General features: G+C 43.3%; 2 protein-coding genes, 1 non-coding gene and 1 pseudogene across 3 annotated transcripts; 2 read left to right on the top strand and 2 right to left on the bottom strand.

Annotated features, from left to right (window-relative positions):
• Positions 1 to 509: 509 nt before the first annotated feature.
• On the bottom strand, positions 510 to 3272 carry LOC149983059 (neuritin-like protein). Its single transcript, XM_090238720.1, has 3 exons — positions 2973 to 3272; positions 1902 to 2049; positions 510 to 1606 (listed from the first exon to the last, which is right to left on the bottom strand). Exons 1-3 carry the CDS (start codon positions 3157 to 3159, stop codon positions 1297 to 1299), a joined length of 645 nt encoding a protein of 214 aa, XP_090094846.1. The 5' UTR covers positions 3160 to 3272; the 3' UTR covers positions 510 to 1296.
• Positions 3273 to 7608: 4336 nt separating this feature from the next.
• LOC110526448 (THAP domain-containing protein 11) lies at positions 7609 to 9808 on the bottom strand. Its single transcript, XM_021607440.3, has one exon. The coding sequence runs from the start codon at positions 9662 to 9664 to the stop codon at positions 8831 to 8833; it is 834 nt and encodes a 277-aa protein (XP_021463115.3). The 5' UTR covers positions 9665 to 9808; the 3' UTR covers positions 7609 to 8830.
• Positions 9809 to 9939: 131 nt separating this feature from the next.
• On the top strand, positions 9940 to 16131 carry LOC110526447 (uncharacterized; the record flags this gene model as incomplete). The annotated part of the gene is made up of 14 exons (XR_016496837.1): positions 9940 to 10098; positions 10527 to 10630; positions 10811 to 10940; positions 11783 to 11936; positions 12100 to 12193; positions 12311 to 12447; positions 13151 to 13211; positions 13305 to 13456; positions 13681 to 14370; positions 14554 to 14898; positions 14978 to 15077; positions 15178 to 15345; positions 15562 to 15666; positions 15775 to 16131. It is a non-coding gene; the product is annotated as an uncharacterized LOC110526447 (transcript).
• Positions 16132 to 17032: 901 nt separating this feature from the next.
• Positions 17033 to 18757, top strand: LOC149983058 (uncharacterized; annotated as a pseudogene).
• Positions 18758 to 19288: the final 531 nt, after the last annotated feature.

Raw genomic sequence — 19288 nt, 5'->3', positions numbered from 1 at the left:
CTGTATCATTTAATCTACCTGGGACTGAGGGTGAGATTTCAGGGCTCCCTGAAAGAAAACATGGCCCGGTGCCCAGGTCAAATACTGGTCGCAGGGAGACTAGAGAATAGATTTTAGTAGATTGGGTCTTTAAATAAAGGTACCAAAAAGAGGATTAACAAAAAAATATATCCACCTGTCTCCTCATCTCTCTTGTCATAGCCACACGCATGCACAAATGGCATTGTCTACTGTTCTCTAAATCTTTGTTTCTGTTCATGACCATGTTCACATCATAATTCACCATCTCTTCATGTTTCCTCCTCCCTCTCCCCCTCCTCCCTCCCCTACTCTGACACATGGCTAGGATGTGCAGTGTGTCCTGGGCCGTCAGGGTGCATCGAGGGATGCTGGGCAGGAACAAAGACAGATTAGATTGATCTGCTCATGACCTTCTGTTATGAAAGGATTTAAGAGCAAAGATTACAAACACACACACACACATTGCACGTTACATACTACACCATACATATCCTTGTAAATATATTTTATTACAAATTAATGCATGAATTATCAAATCTAACTGTCTGGATTAATCAGCTGTCTGTATGTTTGAATTCACATCTTACAATTGAATGAAACAATGCATGCATCCCTTAAAGCAACTGCTCTGAGAAATCTGACATGAAACTATGAAAACAAACATGTATCTAAGGGAAGTGCAGCTTCTGATATCATTTTTACATTATGATGAATCATTACATAATAAGTCCACAGGCACACTGTTTGTGGTGGCTATTCCATGCCCAGTGCCCACACAGGCAATGCAAGAATCAATGATTGGGGAATATAGGGATTTAGTCAGGTGGGGGCTGAGTAAAATACATTTTACAGGTATAGCTCATATAAAAACACGAAAGTGTATACAGGTGTAGGGGTTCTGTAGGTCTGATATCTAATTTTACATTAATACTATTGGTCAACAACTCAGATTCTGAATCCAAACAACTCAAGATGTTATAAAAGGTCTTAGATTCGTTCTTTCTATTTTTTGTTCCTGTCTTTCTTTCTTACATGAGCTATGTGCCATGAATGAAGTCCATAACGCTTGAGTGTTTTCTTGCGTGTTTGTGTGTACATGTACATGCCTGTGTGTGTATGCGTGTTGGAGGAGGTATGCATTTTGGCGTAAGGATGTGTGCTTGCGTGTGTTTTGGAGTGAGGGGTTTTCCCAGGTGTGTGTTGGTTAATTTTATGCTCAGTCCAGTAAAACACAAGGCTCACAGAGAACCTATAGCAGTCTGAGGGAGTCCAGGGCTACATCCTGAGAAGGAGCAGTAGAGAGATGCATGCTGAGAGCAGAAGCGTGGTGTAGGCGGGTCCAAGGTGATGCGTGTACCCTTTTAGAGTTTCTTGATTGGTCTGGTCTGATGTTGGTGGGCTTAGGGAGGGTGGCACGGGCACTGTATTGGGTGCCAGTATGGTGCGGCTGGCACACATGTCATAGAGGTTTCCAGAAAACTGTGTCTTCCTAGACTCTTGCCTCAGAGACTCCCACACAGCCGCTGCGTCTCCAGGACAACCGGCAAGTGCCGCATTCGCACACACATGGAATGCATCCCATGATCTGTAAGGGGGCAAATATGACAACATGAGAGAGTGGTTTGTGAGGGAGTGTGTTTTTTGAAAGTATGTGAAAGGAATACTCCAAGGAAGTCTGAAGGTTGTGAATGAGGGATGTGGGACGTGTGTGTGTTTACAAGTGTTGGAGCACATGTTGGGTTACAGTCTGATTCTGTAGGAGTGACTTGGTCTGAAAATGAACACTTATGTTTGTAAGGAGATGGGAGAATATGCAAGAAGAAAAAGAGAGCTGGAGTGATTGAGTAGGTGTCAAATTGGAGTGGGAGAGAGAGACTCACCTGCAGACTGTGTCAATGTCCTGTGTGCTCTGCTCTTTCTGTGTGTCACCCAGACTGTCCCCCAGAGTGAGGAGACACTGAGCAAAGCTCTTGTAGATGACGCCACAGGAGCTAGGGAGTGCAGCAGCCCAACACACAGGAGCCAGATCTGAGGGAGTGAAGAGTATGAATGTGAATTACAGTAGATACATAAGCTCTTTTGTCCACTGCTAATAATAGATTACTTTTAATTTGTTTATTTACGTCTGGGGTTTTAGCATCGGAGTAAGATAATTCATCATATGCCCCTCTCTCTGTGTGTGTGTGTGTGTGTGTGTGTGTGTGTGTGTGTGTGTGTGTGTGTGTGTGCAAACTACATGTACACACACATTGGTAAACAACCATATAATCACAAACACACACACACATTAGCCCTGAGGGAGGGTGGAGAAGGAAAATGAAGATGAGCATCACCACAGGGGGAAGGTTGGGGTGAATGCAACAAACTCAACAAATGAATCTCTTGCTCTGGTGTCCTAGCACAACATGCATTATGTCTCTCTCTCTCAACGTAACATTCTTATAGCCTTTAGTCAACTCCGTAGACTACAGGAGGTACCGCCCCTATCCTCAGCACTCAGTGGGATAGTATTCTCCAGCTGTCCCACAACTCCCTGAGAGACGACAGTGGGAGGCACACACACACATAAACACACACACTGCGCTGTTCAGAACAAGATAGAACATTAGGATAAGTGCTTCGTAAAACCTCTCTCCTTCATATCCGAATGGATTCAGAAAGAAATACATTTTCACCCATACAGTTGCTCTCCTCTCCTGACCAACTTACCATCACCCCATACCAAACCATCACTCCTGCGCTGCTACTTATGCCATCCCTTCAGTTTCAAATATTCTAACAAACAACAGTTGAACAGAAAAAATATAGGAAACTAGTAAGAGCAGAGTGAGGTAAAAGCTGCCTTTTGAAGCATCAAACTGCGCTCACCACACTAAAGTAACATCACTACAACACACACAGAGACACACAGACATACAATACATAAATAGAAAAGGGGAAAGCATCCTTACAGAGGTAAAGAGCAACAGGCAGGAGGAAAGTCACGGTGCAGGCATGGGACCTCATACTCAACTGGCCCAACTGAGTCCAGTGGAGCCCCAGCACACAATTAATGGGCTCTGATCTGATGACGTTCACAGCAGTGTTATAATCCCGGACAGAATTTTGGTGTCTTCTCAGAGTGAGGTGTCCTGTCATTCATTTGTTGGATCATCAGAGCTCAAGAGTAGAGCAGAGCATACAGGCAGATCGTAGTGAGTGTTCACGGGATTAACAGAGCAAAGGGCCGACGTGCTGCATCCAGGGGATGTGTGTGTAGGGGAGGGGTGGAGGGCAAGCTGTGGAAAGCTTGGGGGCAACGGACCAGGGACGTCACATCATAGCACACTGGATTAGAGCATTCTCATTTCCAATCTCAGTATTAAGGGCATTTAGTGGAGGTAAAATAGCACATAGCACAAACTCACAATGCAGTGTGTCAATAGTTTGGTAGAGAGATAGAAGAGAAAGCGGAGCTCCTCAGAAATATGGGCTTTATATAAACTCAGCAAAAAACTAAACGTTCTCTCACTGTCAACTGAGTTTATTTTCAGCAAACTTAACATGTGCAAATATTTGTATGAACATAACAAGATTCAACAACTGAGCCATAAACTGAACAAGTTTCACAGACGTGACTAACAGAAGTGGAATAATGTGTCCCTGTCCGGAATAAACAGATAGCAGTCCTGACAGAATATTTCCTTAGCAAGATCATCGAATCAACAGTCCAGTTAGAGAGGGTGACAATGGAATTAGAAGTCTAGTAGAAAGGCCTTTTTAGTGTCCTAAGTTTTCATAACTGTGACCTTAATTGCCTACCGTCTGTAAGCTGTTAGTGTCTTAACGACCGTTCCACAGGTGCATGTTCATTAATTGTTTATGGTTCATTGAACAAGCATGAGAAACAGTGTTTAAACCCTTTACAATGAAGATCTGTGAAGTTATTTGGATTTTTACAAATTATCTTTGAAAGACAGGGTCCTGAAAAAGGGACGTTTCTTTTTTTGTTGAGTTTAGTTTGCAGAACAGTTTCTTACAAAAGAGGGGAAATACTCCCTAACACAGACCCATAAATTCCAGATGTTTGGAGTTACTATTTCTCAATTAATGGAATTTATTCTGGGTTTATTGAGATTACTCAGTAAATCTGTCCTATCCACCCCCACACACATATACTGTATACAGTGTATTTTCACAGTTTCTGCCTGTGTGGGACTATGTCTTGTTTTCTAGGACGGTAAGGTGGGCTGTGCTGGGTTAAATAATCCGATTTTTGGGAAGAAGCGGGCAGATGGATGAGATCCCAGTGAGGATTAGAGAATCTAGCCCACCTGGGAGAGACGAGCTCGGAATCACAGGATCCTCTGGGACACTCAGCTCCCAGAGTACAAGGGGGGAGGGGGGGGGGGGGGGGCAGGGTTCAGGCAACATTAGTTTACCCACACACAGATCATATATGGATGGAGTTTCCCTCTGCCCACCATCTAATGACAGCCCTACCTGGTTGAGCCTTTGGATTATAGACAGTTACAGACAGTTTTAACAACCCACTTCCCACTGTATGCCCCCTGCTCCACCCTCCATGCCCCCCAGATGGCTGGCGCTGGGTGCATTAGTAGATAAGTCCTGTTTCACATCTGTAGACAGTCACACATGGGAGGAACGATATCTCAACAGTAATCTGCAGTTTACTACAACCATTAGCTTCTGAATAATCTGACTGCCTCTGGAGATACCTGCTATGTCCCTGTGTGTGTGTGTGTGTGTGTGTGTGTGTCCATCAGAATGACAACTGGAAGCAGGGATTGAGATTAGGTCCTATACACAATATCCCTGACTATCTGATTGCAGAATAAGGGTCTCAGCATGGCAGGAAGCTGAGAGCCACGATCGTCACACTGCTGTTTAATCTCCCACAGTTCAATGGATGGCATCTTCATTAGATTTGAGGGTCGGATTAGGTAGATTAAGAAATAGGTACACTATGGTCAGATAAAGCGTATGTGCTTTATCTCTATGGTTGTTCAGAGAATAGAGAATAACAATGGTTAACAATGAAAGGCAAGGACAGTAGAATATATAGCACCAGGGTACACACAGGCTAACAAAATCAACATGGGCAAACAAGGTTAAACAGGCTTAACATAACCAAAGGAAGAAATGTGCCACAAAAGCGAATGTAAATCCTTACAAATAGAGGCAAATCCACTTGGAACGATGCATGGCAGTGTGGTCACTTACACAAGTCACGCGATGACTACTGAGAGCTTTGGCATGGGATTGTTTGATAGAGGATTTCATGAATTGTTTGTTTTGTAAAAAATATATAATTCACAGACATTCACGTCAAAACACAGTGTTATACTTTAATCTTGTAATACTCTTTAATGACATAGGGTTTCCTCTTGAAAGTACCATGATAGGAGAGGCAGCGGAGTCATGCACATTGTTTTAGGGAATTTGATTCATATTATATAAGGCACTAAGGAAGAGACAGTGAAATGATTAGACATGAGTGGCTACGCTACGCAGATACTGTGTGGTGAAAGCGAGAGAGAGAGAGAGAGAGAGTGGGGGGAGAGCGAGAGGAATAGGGGATAGGGAAAGGGAGAGAGAGTTGTGTAAATTTGATTGACAGGCCTAGACTAAGTAATTACATAACTCTACTGGGACCTGGGGTAGAGAATAAATCCAGATTAGGATTAGGAACCCCCCTCTCTCCATTCATCTCTCTCTCTCTCGCTCTCTCTCAGTCACACATATAATTCCTGTACCCATGTCAGCTGGAAAGGTACATTCTTTCGGTGGCAAACATATGACAAATGTACATATATACACAAACTGCATAGTGAGTCATCCAGTTTACACACATCATTGATCTTTAAACTCCAAAATAACTAGCAATGCAATGTACACAGAATACTCACACAGACACAATTTACACACTGTCTAACAAACATACACACCTACAGGTTAACTACCCTGGGAAACAGCTCTGAGCTTTCATGTGAGGAGTTAGCCCTCTGACAAACCCTTTGCTAACCAGCAGTGGAGCCTCAGAGTGGTGTGGTCAGAAGACTGAGGGTGCATATCAATACTCTTACTTGGCCTCCTCGTCTCCTTTCCTTAATCTACACTGTTATAATTTGACATCCCTCATAGTGCTTTTGACTGTCCAGTGCTTTTTAATCCATACAAATGAAGGAGGTTTCCATTAAACCTTTTTATGCTAGTAAAGTACATGTAGGATAAAACATTTCATGACGAGCCAGATGAAAACATTCCAAATGTTGACAAAACTCAATACGCTAAACATAATGGGATCTTTTTGTGTCGGTAAAATGAATTATGCGAGATATGTCGATGGAAACGCTTTTATGCGCGAATATTGATACAATAACGCGATGACGTGTAGTCCTCAAACTACGATTTGGGAAACCATGCAGTTTATTAGACTACAGATCAAATCAATTATGATGAATTTCACAGGGTGGTGAAAGTGCAAGGTGATGAGCTTGCTGCTCCTTTCCAATAAATATCGAGGGTCTTGTTATGGTGACATGATCATCGATGTTTGGCTGCCATTTGACAAATAAAAATAATCTCGCTCTTTCGTCCATAATAATAATCTCACTATGTAGGCTATACGTGAGCTCTAGCCAACACCGCTAAAGCGCACGTTCCAAGAGTGTGCACACTCATTATATAACGCAACATAGTTTGTGATAAAACCATCATTTTAGTTGAAAATGCGGTGGAAACCTACTTAACTTCTCTTTTTTATTTGAATACCACAAAGGGTATTTTTACGTGTATAACGTCATCACGCACGGCCTTTTATCAGCGACAAATTAATTTGATGGAAACATCTATCGTGGGAAAATGCGCGTTTTGTTTTTATGGGTATTTTAGAATATTCGCATGAAAATGTGTCGCCACGCCCCCTACCTTGCAATGCTAATCACATCTCGCTCTTTGAAAAAAAAAGGTTCTTATCCTTTATTTAACTATGATAAATTGATTTGAATGACTGTTTGCTAAAGACAAGTCACTCACTAATAGATAGAATCTACAACAAAATAATACAATAGAAAGTAGCAAAGATTCTTATAAATTACAGTTTACTGATGATAAGGACAGGGGTAAGAATGCATAAGGTCCCATATAACAGAGGAAGGTAAGATAGTGGACCATGATCCGCCAAGGGAGAAAGATAGAGAAAAGGTGATCTATAGGGATGCACACTTGACAGACAGAATGGGGAGGGAAAGTCCAGTGACATTGATGTCCAAGCTGTAGTGTAGTGCCATCTACAGTCTCTGTATAGTGCAGCAGGTCTGGTGAGAGGATTCAAACTTAATTTTGAAAATGAACTCCCCATACCAGATATTCTTTAATGTGAGCTAGTCATTTAATTTGATTTATTAGGATCCCCATTAGTAGACGCCAATGGCAACAGCTAGTCTTACTGAAAAACGCTTAACGAAAAATACATTACAGACAAATGATTTTACAATTTACAGTTAAAAACATTAACATGTAATGTGTGTATGTGTGTATCTATCAGTTACACATGAATGTCAGTACAAACACACAACAAGTAGGTCACATGGGAGATAGGCATTGTGCCATCAGGTGTTGCTTTATTTGTTTTTTGAAAACAGGTTTGATGTTCACTTGCGCTATATAAGATGGAAGGGATTTCCATGCACTCATGGCTCTGTATAATGCTGTACATTTACTTGAATTTGTTCTGGACCTGGGGACTGTGACCCCTAATGGCATGTCTGGGGGGGGGGGGGGTGCCAGTGCTGTGTGTAAGTTGACTATGAAAATATTAGGAATGTCCAACACATTTCTTATAATCAAGATAAGATTAAGTCATGATTCTAGATCCCTTTGATGTTCACGGTAAGTGAATTTCTCTAAGAGAAAGTCTGTTTCAATTGAAAAGGGGAATAGAAATGATAGACATCAACTGCATGATTTGATCACTGCACCAAGAATAACATTCATGCATCAATTTAAACAGATAAAGAAACAACTCAGGATATATTATTTCAAAATTAAATTTACTTCAAATGGTTATGGTTTAAGTTTCAGAACAGTCATTGCTGTCAGGTCAAAGTTCAACAGTCAGAGGTTAACATAATATCCATATGTGAGTGGCAACTACAGATACTGTATCAAACTATTTGGGAGAAGGTTGAGACACACAGTCACAGTGAACCTTTAGGTGGTGTAAAAGCCTTGCAACCAGAGAGCCATGGATCAAGACAGGTCTCGTGGAAATAGGCACCTCATAAGCACACATACTTTTATAATACCCAACACATCTTCCCACAGCTAGAGTCACAAAGCAACCTTGTATGGAGGATGGCCTCTGAGCTGAAAAGCTGGTGTTTAATATACTGCAATGAGAATTCAACTGCAGATACTGACATACAAACAGCTCAACAACCAGAAAAAATGGCCTAATAATTCCCCCAAAAAGTAGGCTACAGAGTTGCAGCCAGGCAATCCACAAGAATGCATTGGCCAATGTTTTTACACTGCCCTAAAAGGCTGCTTGCACTTAGCAAACACACGGGTGGACTAAATTGGGCAATGTTTTATAGGCAACTATGGGATTATTACTATCAACTAGCTAGCCAAAAAAATAGCATGAGTAGACCAAAAATTTGCTATCTCTTCTATTGAAAATAAATTGTCATCGCTTTCGTAAAAAAGAGGGTTTGCTCTGCTCTCCACGGACCCCCTTCATCTCACGTTAAAGTCTTAGGTCGCGACGGTCTTTAGCTATCCATCCTTTGGGTGGGAATGATGGTCACATTTTCTTTACCGCTGCTCCTGCGGAGAGCAAACGGTCCCGCTCTCGCACCTCCTCCTGTAGCTTGGCCTCGTTTACGCGCAGCTGGCGGATGGTTGCCTTCATCTCCTTCATCTTCACTTCCATGAGTGCGATGATGTCCCGCTGCTCGTTCAGCTTCCGAAGTAGTTCGGCCGAGGTGGTCCCGGTGGTCAGCGAGTACGCGTGGTCCAGCGGGTTGCTGACAACGCTGTAGTACTGCACAGTCTGCTGCTGGGCAGCGGCCGCGGCGTCAGCAGGGGGATCGTCGCCCCCAGCCAGGTCAGTGGAGCTGGAGACGACTGCAGTAAAACAGGACCCGTCACCCTGCGCGGCTGGATTTACAGGTCCGAGGTATTCGCCGTCTGGGCCGATCTGCACCACGAAAGGGCCATCAGTAGCAGCTGTGTCGGTGACTGCATCGCTCTGAGCGGTCTCAGCGGCACCTGGGGCTGTCGAAACAACGTTTGTGATGACAATACTACCTGGACTGGGGGCTGTAACAGGAGCCGCCGCAGACGCTTTCCTGTTCCTGCCCCTTCGAGTCTTGCGTTCATTCACTCCTCTCAGCGGGAAGAGCGTCGGTACTCGAACTGTATAGGTCTTTCTGCCACCGGGAAAGTGTACGCTACAGACGCGGTGTCCAGTAGTGGGTTGGAAGGTACTAAAACAGCCGCTCACCCCGGCCCGGGAGATGTTCTTGAGCCAAATTTCCCTTTGCGTGGTATCCTTTGGAAATGTGTAGAACCGCAGCTCTCTGTCCCGATGAGAGTTGTTGTAGCAGCCAGGGACACAGCAGGTGAATCCAGGCATATTTATTCCAATGAAAATCTGATAAACTTGTTATTCTATTGAAGTTTTATCTAATTTATTTTTGTTTCGTTCTTCCTCGCGTTATTATCAAGCCCATCGGCCTCGAAGCGGAACTACACGTCCCACAATGCTTACAACTTCCTGTTTTGTGTCCTAAGCAGGCAGCCCCAAAAAGATGACATTTTGTTTAGTGTTGTGCACAATTAATATAGTTTTAGACGTATTTGTGTATAATATCTCATAAGTGTATTATGTTGATAGATGTTTAACTATTGTATCCATTATTACTGTTTTCCAAGCAATCGTGTATCAGAACTAAGAACTTAAATAAACTACAAGTCCCACAAGGAATCCCGAATAGCTTTTCTGCTTCCCCAAATTCTCATCTCGCGAGTTTTCACTTACATTTTAAACGCGGGAGCCATCCGCTAAAGGTAAACAGTAGCTAGCAAGTTTTTTTTTTATTGTATATATAATTTTTCATAGTATCCTAGCAAGCTTAGGATACTATCATAAAATAGCACATCAAAATGTTGTTTTTCCACATAGAGGCGACACGAATCTAACGTATCGTGAACACGACTCGGCAGAATTCCTTGATTGTGTCAGTCAGTATGATAAATTTAACTTTAGCTTAGTTTGGATAGCTAGCTAGGTTAACCTGTTACGTTAGCGTAGTTAACTTTAACGCGTTAGTTGCCCCACTTACTTACTTTCAGAAGTAGTAAGTTATGTGTTTATTTGCATTAACGTTAGCTAGCAAGTACTAAGCCGGTAGTGAGCTAGCTAACTAATTGAAACTGACAGCATGTCAATTATTTCCAGAATATCGGTAAGACGTTGACTTCTTCTGTTTCGACAGACTGAACGTTATGCCATAGATTCTGTGGACGATGACCTGTCTGCTCGAATTCTCCTGCAAAATGTAATTCAAACGGAGTCCTCCAGGTCCCCAATTACCCGCAGGTAAATCAACACTGTCGAAAAGTGTCACCCACATTACCTACTACTATCGATCAACTAAACTTGCTTTGGCTAGCGGTTGTCTACTGTTAGGTTGACAGGCCTTCTCTTGTCAACTGTGATATCTCCAGATAAATGTTAACATTTTAATGGAATAAGCCATGTGTGTTATGTCCTCTCTAGTGCCTCCCAGGCTCAGTTCCAGTCCCCTGGGTCCAGAGTCAGACATAGTATCAGACTAAGGAGGAGTGATGTTGGGGCCCTTACCCCACAGGAGTCCCTCAAACAGAGCATCAAAAAGAAGCTTTGTGAGGTCAGGTTAAGCTGGGTGTACACTGATTTTGGCCCCAATTTTAGCTGTCCCAGACAAGGTTTTGAGATCGGAGACAAAATCCCCATGTCCTTGCCTACTCTGGGTGAGCGGCCATCAGCTACGCTTGTTTAATGTGAGCGGGTCAGAGATGTAATCAGAGGGCTACCGATCCTGTCTTTGAGCAGTCCCAGACATCCCAATATTTTTAAAGGTGTTTGATTTTATCTGCACAAAATCTGCAATGCTGTTGTAGTGTGACATGTGTAATGACAAGATTTGAGAACGGTGATCAGCAATAGCCAGTGAGATGATGACTTTGTATCACATCACCCAGAATGTGTACTCTCGAGCAGGAGCGATGATTACTACTAGTATGTGTTTGTACTTGCCAAAGTGTCAAATCGTTACAGCTCTGACAAGCTCTTTACACACAATGTATTTCAATTAAAAATGTATTGGCTAGATATTTCAACTCTGTATGGCAAGCATGAATGTCTGACTGATAATGTTTGAGGCTGCTTTGAGCCACAGCTCGTTCTAGCTATGAAATCACATCTTTGTCAAGACCGCATGGTATAGAGAATCCTCAAGACCAAGTGAAGAATGTTTTCGTGCGTGACCTCCCCTTGTTTGTTTGCGCAGCACTATGTTGGTAAGACAACTACAGGAAAGACGGTCATTTAATGTGAGAGGCTCAGGGATGTTAGGATTTTAAAGTTGTGTAGTGTCCGCCCGGCATTACTTTGAAGATCTGTCTTTCTGTCCGTTTGTCTGTTGGGCAGAGGAACTGTTTTAAACAAGGCTTGTGTTGAGTTCATCAGCATTTTTGTATTTTCTCTTAGAGCACTTCCAGGTTTTCCCTGCCAGAGCCACCCAGTAAGAGGTGGGCTGTATCAGAGGGAGTTGGGAAGATAAATATGCCTGCACCAGCCACAGCCTCACTTCTCTATGACGATGACATCACACCTAGATATATACTGCAGATCCTGCAGACAGGTGAGTGTTGTCATATCACAGTGAGAGTGTGTGGGTCAGAGTTTTAATTATTGACTAGCGGTAAGATGTATGTTTTATTATATGCTCATCATGGGCACATTATGGCCCGTTGTTCAGTGATCTTTGTTTTTGTTTCTCTTCTGTCTCCTCTCTGATTGGTCAGAGTCGGAGACATCCCTTCTGGTTCAGGACCGGCCAGTCCGGAAGGAGCCAGAGCTTCCCTCCACAAACTCCAGTCTTCACAGCAACCGCCCAAGGTATGCTGACAGACAAGGACGATATCCTCAGAGGTGCACTCAGGACACACAGCCCTCTGCATTATTGGTGTGGTGATGTTTGTGCGTTCACACCTTGTTTTTGTTTGTGCCTCCTAGTACAGGGCTGTCTGAGTTGGATTTCCCTGACATGACCACCACAGTAAACCTGTCAAATACGGTGAAGGGACTAAGCAGGAAGCGACCATGTCGGAGTCTCAACATAACAGCATTCAACAGGCAGCTTGAACATGAAGGTAAGGTCATGGTCGGCACTGTACAGTGTGTGCGCATGGTTAAGTTTGTGTGACATCTATAACTGGAGCATGTTCTGAACATGCTACGGGGTGTGATTAAACATACTGGTTATCTGCTCTATATGAGAAGAGATTTTCTCTTCCTCTCATTTTGACCCACTGACAATCCCACTTTTCATGGGTTCAAGTTTAAATTAAATTGTATTTTTCGGCAAATACAATGGGTGTAGACGTTTCCATTAAATGTTTGCTTACGAGACCTTCCCAACGATGCAGAGTTAAAAAATAATAATACAAATAGTAACACGAGGAATAAAATACACAAGAATGGAGCTATATACAGGGAGTACCAGTACCAGATCAATGTGCAGGAGTATGAGGTATTTGAAGTAGATACTGTATGTACACGTAGGCAGGATAAGTGACTAGGCATCATAATAGATAAGAGTAACATGATGTGTGTGGGTTTTATGTGAGAGTGTGTGTCTGTATTTAGTATTGTGAGTGCATAAAGTCAGTGCAAGAAAGGATCAATGCAGATAATTAATGGTTACATGGACTAACTATTTAGTTGTCTTATGGATATTTAGCAGTATAATGACTTGGGGGTAGAAGCCGTCTCGGAGCCTGTTGGTTAGGAGTCTGATGATGGATGTATTCACTTCCTGATATAATTTTATGTTTGTGGATTCCTTGTTTGCAGATGGAGAAGGTGGCAGTGCAACAGAAAAATACCTCTCATCCCTGTCTTCTGCCTCTCCAAGGTAAAGAGCTGCAAATTGGAAAAACTTCTGCTCTCATTGAATTTCAGTAGTGAATGTCAGAAATGTAAATGAGGCTGTTTTCTCATTTTCTAGCTCTATCACCTTCTCTCTGAAAACATCCTTTGTGGACATTCGGACTGAGAAAAGGAGATTTCAAAGGAAGGTAGCAAATGGTAAAAATATTTGCCTTGAGGAGTTTGACGAGGCCCTACGGAATCGACAGGCGGCAATGGGTGGAGACCCTGGTAAGCGCTTTCCTCTGTATCCTATATAATTTCTTCCCCCTTATATCTGCTTGTCTTTTGTTCGGTGTATTATATTGTATGATATGCACTTAAATGATTGGGAACAATATGAGATTCAGACTCTTATTTAAGACTACATTTTGTGTGAAGAGTCAAACTTAAACCTAGTACTTCCACCTCTTTTTTTCTCTTTCCACGCCCACCTCCCTCTCCCTGTTTGTCAGAGCTGAGTGTTAGGGAGGATCAGCAGGGTCTCAGTGAGACCGTTCGTTCTGAGGGGTTCACCTTGGGACTGAGTGACCTCAACGCTCCTGACATCACCCATGACATCATCACCAGCAAAACAGAGCTCTACGCCCCACCTGATGACACAGCAACAACCTTCACTATCGCCAGCCAGGACAAAGACACCATCATAGGCACACAGATCCAGCGAGAAATGGGAGGAATGAAGGATGAGGAGGAGAAAGATATGGAGGTGGTAGGGGAACAAAAGGAGTACAAGATGGAAATAGACAACAAAGATGGAGAGGATTTGGCTGTTGATGCTGGGCAGAGAGAGGCCTTGGTGAGACAGGAGGAGTCCAAATCACAGACCGAAGAGGTAGCTGACTCCCGGACAGGAGAAGATGAGGAGCTGGCTAAATCTCAAACAGAAGGAGAGGTAGCCGAGTCTCCGACAGAAGGAGAGGAGGAGGAGATGACTGAATCTCAGACAGAAGATGTAGCAGATGAAGGGAGACAGGTAGTGGAAAAAGGCTTGACATCACAGAGTTTAGTACACAACGCGATGCGCATCAGTCGGAGAGCTTATTGCTCAGAGGGTGGTGTCAAGGTTGCTGGAGTGATGGAAGGAGGGAGGGGCTACAAGAGCATGGGAGCAGAGCTCCATCCTACAGAGACTGTTGAGTCAGGTTGGTAATGAGAGCATAATGAAATATGTGACATTGGCTGATGTGGACAGTATTCCACTTGGCTCAAATACTGCTTGTCAACAGTTTGAAAAAATAATCTTAGTGGGTCTATTCTATTTTCTATTGTATTTAATTTAATATTTGTGAGACTGTTTTATTGATGTCTTTGTGTGTGTTTTGTAGGGTGTGCAGGCAGAAGGTCAGAGGGGGACACTGCTGGTGAGTGGCACAGCGGGCCGGAGGTGGGAGCTAGTGAGAGCGCCCACACCCGCACAGTAACCCTTGGCAGCGCCCCTCCCTCCCCATTGCCCCAGGAAGATGAGCTGGAAGGTTTGAGTAGAACAGGCACCAGCCTTGGAAATGAGGAGATGGAGAACTCCATGCCTCCTTTAGAGATGACCTTTGAACCTGAGAACAATGCCCCTCATAGTAGCATTTCATCCCTGCACCCCATCACTGCCCAGAGCCCAGCTGACCATGAGGAGGACTGGGATGATGTGGAAGAGGGGGATGGTATCCAGAGTGAAGGTTAGATCCACAAAATCTGTATTCAGGTGTGTGTGCGCTTGCGTATATATTGTGATGTCTAACCCCTTCTTTCCTACAGAGCTGTCCATGAAGACACCTGCGTTTGTCAGAGAGAAGAGAAATGCTCTGCCTATTGACCCCCTGGCCACACCCACTATTCTCAAAGACCTTCAACCAAGGCAAGTCACACACAAACACATGCAATCATTTTAGTAGTAGTATTGTGTGCTAGTTTGTGTGCAAGCTTGTGACCTAATCTGTTGTCTTTTGAGGCCTCAGTGTTTCGGCTGGTGCTGCAGCTGCGGTGAAGCCCAAAGCGGTGAGGGGAAAGCGGACTGGATAGGCCAAAAAGGATCCTGGTCTCTCTAAGAACTACATCATGAGCGTGTTCAAACACTTTGCCAAGACCAAGGTGTCTACAGATGTCTACCCTGTCCTAAAGGAGATGTAAGAATCTACAGCCATCTTAGGGAAAAGTGCTTGTTCATTAACCTGCACATTAAGTGATTTAGTGATGTACCGATCTGTTTAAAGACAGGAAAACATCAGAATACAACTGTTATTTTATCGTTGATGTTAAATTATTTGTATTAGTGACAATAGAGGACTTACTTAATGATAATGTATTGATGGATGAATGCATGTGTAACATTTACTTGCCAGAATGGAGCTCTACTTTGACCGACTAGCTGATGACTTTGAGATGTTTGCTGCTCACGCCAAGAGGAAGACCATTGAGGTAGAGGATGTAGAGCTGCTGATGCGGAGGTTTGTTTATAGCTGTGGTTCGTCAGGTGTTTAAGTGTACAGTATGTACTATAATCTCCTTGTCGTGTGTGTGCATTCGTCTTTCTCTACCTCTGTTTTTCTCTCCAGACAGGGGTTTGTGACTGACAGCATGCCAGTCAATGTGTTGATTGAGAAATATCTCCCAATGGAATCCTGGAAGCTCCTCATTCCTGTGGCAACAAGTGGTAACTACGTCATTCCCAAACCGAGGAGAAAATGACCAGCCTATACTGAAAATGATTGGCTCAAATCATAATGTGGGCTGATGTTGTATATTTGATTGCATATCTATTAACAGCTGTTAATTTATAATTTATTATTTCAAACACAGCCAGGACAAGACCATGTAACCTGGTGTAAATGTGTTTTTGTATGAATATGGCTTCGTCTTTTGTTTTGTTTATATTTGTCAAATATTACTGCAATAAAATGTATTTGATTTAATCAGTAGTCTGGTCTGGCATTTGTTAGGGCCTTTGGATGACAAAGGAGACCCTGAGGTTAGGAGTGCCTTTGCTTCCATCAGAGAATCCTGAAAGACAACCAATACAACAAGCACTATAGTTTGTAGACACTAATCTAATGCCCTCTGTCCTCATGCTGCCCCCAGTTTTCACGATCGACCCAGCTAATCACAGTACAGTCAGAATAAAAAAGCAATCATTCAAACTTTCGCATTCGTTACTTTGGGATGTGATCATTAGGCAGATGTTTCAAAACGTTTTGCAACAAACCGTTTTACTCCAAACAGAAAATGCAAACGACCGTTTCTATTGGACAAATTCAGTTAGGCCCATTTTCGTTCGCCTTGATTGCTTCCGTTTGGTTCTTGGCTAACGGTCAGCTTTCAAACAATATGCTTCGAACACACTGATTGTGATATTGCGTTTAGGTACACCAGAAGTTCATTCATTTCCAATGGATCGCTGCGTTTGCCTTGCAGCATTGCGTTGCAGAGGCATATGTAGTACGTTGTGGTAAATCGAATGTATGCATCAAATTGTATGCGTAGACTTGACAGAAAGTAGTAGAATGTTGAATTTTTGTTGCACACAAATCCAGTAAAAAGAATGTGGGATTCCATAATTTTACATATTTTATTCATTTGCCAAGTAGCATACATATTTATTCGATGACATCTAAAAATTGTGCGAGCCTATAATATAATTTCCCTCAAATGCAGTTTTGGAGCGAAATGCAATAATAGTCAAGATAGCAGAGAGTAGGCTCTTTCAACAATGAGACCAAACGGTGATGAAGGTGGTCTTGATCGCGCTGTTGGGCGGGTGTAAGGGACCAGCCCTGCCGAAAGCGTGGGTCTAGAGATGGTTGAAGTCCCGAAAGCATGGAGAGGAGTTCCACCGTCTCATTCAAGATCTTCAACTGTTTGGAGAAGAATTTCGAAGTTACTTTCGTCTGGACCGAAGCCAGTTCGATCACCTGCTCCAGATGGTTGGAGCCAGGATCGCCCGGATGGATACCAACTACCGGGAGTCCATCAGCCCAGTTAAACGCCTGGCGATTTGTCTCCGGTAAGCTACATTTGAGTACATGTTTAAAGCCTTTGATACCGTAATTGATTTATATTAGATATATTTTATGTGAAACGTAGCTAGCTAAAGGGCTCTAGTTAATAGCCCATATGTAACATTTACTTTCACAGCATGTTCATTAGGACTGTAACTTTTCCCAAAGTTGGTTTAAAATCATTTTTTAATGATGCAATGTTACCAAATGAAAATAAAGTTGGGGTGCCTTCTGCCCTGATGAAGGTGGGCTAGTCTTCTCCAGGACCCCTTGTTGTTCAAGACAGTAATTCATTAAATTCTTATTGGAATTACTTACACTCTTAGAAAAAAGGGTTCCAAAAGTGTCGTCCTGCTTTCCCCATAGGATAATCCTCTTTAGTTCCAGGTAGAACCCTTTGGGGAAAATGTTATAGATGGAACCAAAAAGTTTCTTCAAAGGGTTCTCCTATGGGGACAACCGGAGAACCCTTTTAGGTTCTAGATAGCACCTTTTTTTTCTCTAAGAGTAGAGTTGGTCTGGGCTACAGTTTGATACAGCCATAGACTGAATTGTACTGCTCCAAGGCATTTTTAATGATGGTTGATGACTATTACAATATAATTAGTAGAGCATAATAAACTAATGAGGTAGGTATATGAGTAGGTAGAATATGTGGGTGGAATTTCAAGTTACACACAATATTGAGAATTATATTTCAGATTCTTAACGACAGGGGATTCCTACAGGACCATCGGCTTCAGCTTCGGAGTTGGACGGTCCACGGTGGCAGGCATTGTCCCCTCTGTGGCACAAGCCATTTGGGACTGTCTGGTTGGTGAATACATGCCTGTCCCTAAGGAGGAAGACTGGAGGGCCATTGCTACCGAGTTCCTGTAGAGGTGGAATTTCCCCAACTGTCTTGGCTCCATTGCTGGGAAACATGTAGTCACCCAGCCTCCACCGACCTTGGGTTCGCAATTCTACAACAAGGGTAGATATTCAGTTGTACTCTTGGCTGTTGTAGATGCCATCTACTGTTTCCGTGTCGTCAATGTTGGTGCTTAAGGCAAGGGAAGTGATGGTGGGACTCTGCCTTCAGCCAGGCACTTCAGGATGGCACCCTGGAGATTCCACCACCTGCATCACTCCCTGGGGCTGAAGACCTGAGACCCGGTCACCACGTCTTCGTCGAGGCTTCCCTTGAGACCCAACCTCATGCGCTGGACGCCAGCTGCCATTGCCAAAGTCTGCAAGGATCTTTAACAAATGACTATCCAGGTAAAGGTTAGTTGTTGAATGCGCCTTTGGGATTCTGGCAGCCTGGTGGAGAATGTATCGGCGAGTGCTTGGTCTCAGCCCCTCAAATGTTGATGCCTGCGTAAAGACCACGTGTGTTCTCCACAACTACATGCGGAGGTCATTCCAGGAGCCGCTCCGGGTGGAGACGGGCACGCCAAATGGTCACCTACCTGATGTCACCAGGGCATGTGCCAACACCCCCCCCAGACAGGCACTCCAGGTGAGGGAGAAGCTGACCACCTACTTCATCACCAGCAGGTGAAGTCCCATGACAATATGCCGGAGTGAAACAGCTCTTTGAAGAGCCCCCTAACACCAAGGTTATTTTAAGAACCATCCACCGCTGTCCATAAAATTGCATTTTTGCCCAGATTACTTCAAGTCTCATTGTTTCTCTTCATTTGGAAGTTATATTTAAGTGAAATTTGGGAGTAAAGACCACACCTTAACCCTTTCCCTCTCCCATTAACATCAGTATTATACACACCTGGCAAGTACAGGAAAGAACATGACAGGTATGTGTTGTAAAAATGTTACAAAAAATAAAAACTATTGAAAGAGTTGTGTGTGTGTGCATGTAAAAATACAGGCTACACATTAATTGTTGTAAGAGAACAAAAAGAGCATGTATTTTTGGCACAGCTGCAGACAGATACAGGGACTCCTCAAAGCCTAGACCTAGTAAGGAACTTCAGACATGGCCATAAAGAGAGAAAGGGCAGGGCACTGGAGATCTGAGGGACAGAGAGGAGTGGTGTGTGTCTGAAAAATGTGTAGCCACAATATAGGTAAA

The sequence above is a fragment of the Oncorhynchus mykiss genome, chromosome 6 (assembly GCF_057628025.1).
Source record: "Oncorhynchus mykiss isolate SJ-2025 chromosome 6, ASM5762802v1, whole genome shotgun sequence".
NCBI lineage: Eukaryota > Metazoa > Chordata > Actinopteri > Salmoniformes > Salmonidae > Oncorhynchus > Oncorhynchus mykiss.
Note: the sequence above shows the minus strand (reverse complement) of the source record. Positions and strands in the feature narration are given on the sequence as shown.

Coding starts and splice junctions, on each gene's coding strand:
- LOC149983059 (XM_090238720.1), bottom strand. CDS start 3,159: ATGACAGGACACCTCACTCTGAGAAGACACCAAAATTCTGTCCGGGAT. Junction 2,050..2,972: donor GCCTGTTGCTCTTTACCTCT/GTAAGGATGCTT, acceptor TCACTCCCTCAG/ATCTGGCTCCTGTGTGTTGG. Junction 1,607..1,901: donor GACATTGACACAGTCTGCAG/GTGAGTCTCTCT, acceptor GCCCCCTTACAG/ATCATGGGATGCATTCCATG.
- LOC110526448 (XM_021607440.3), bottom strand. CDS start 9,664: ATGCCTGGATTCACCTGCTGTGTCCCTGGCTGCTACAACAACTCTCAT.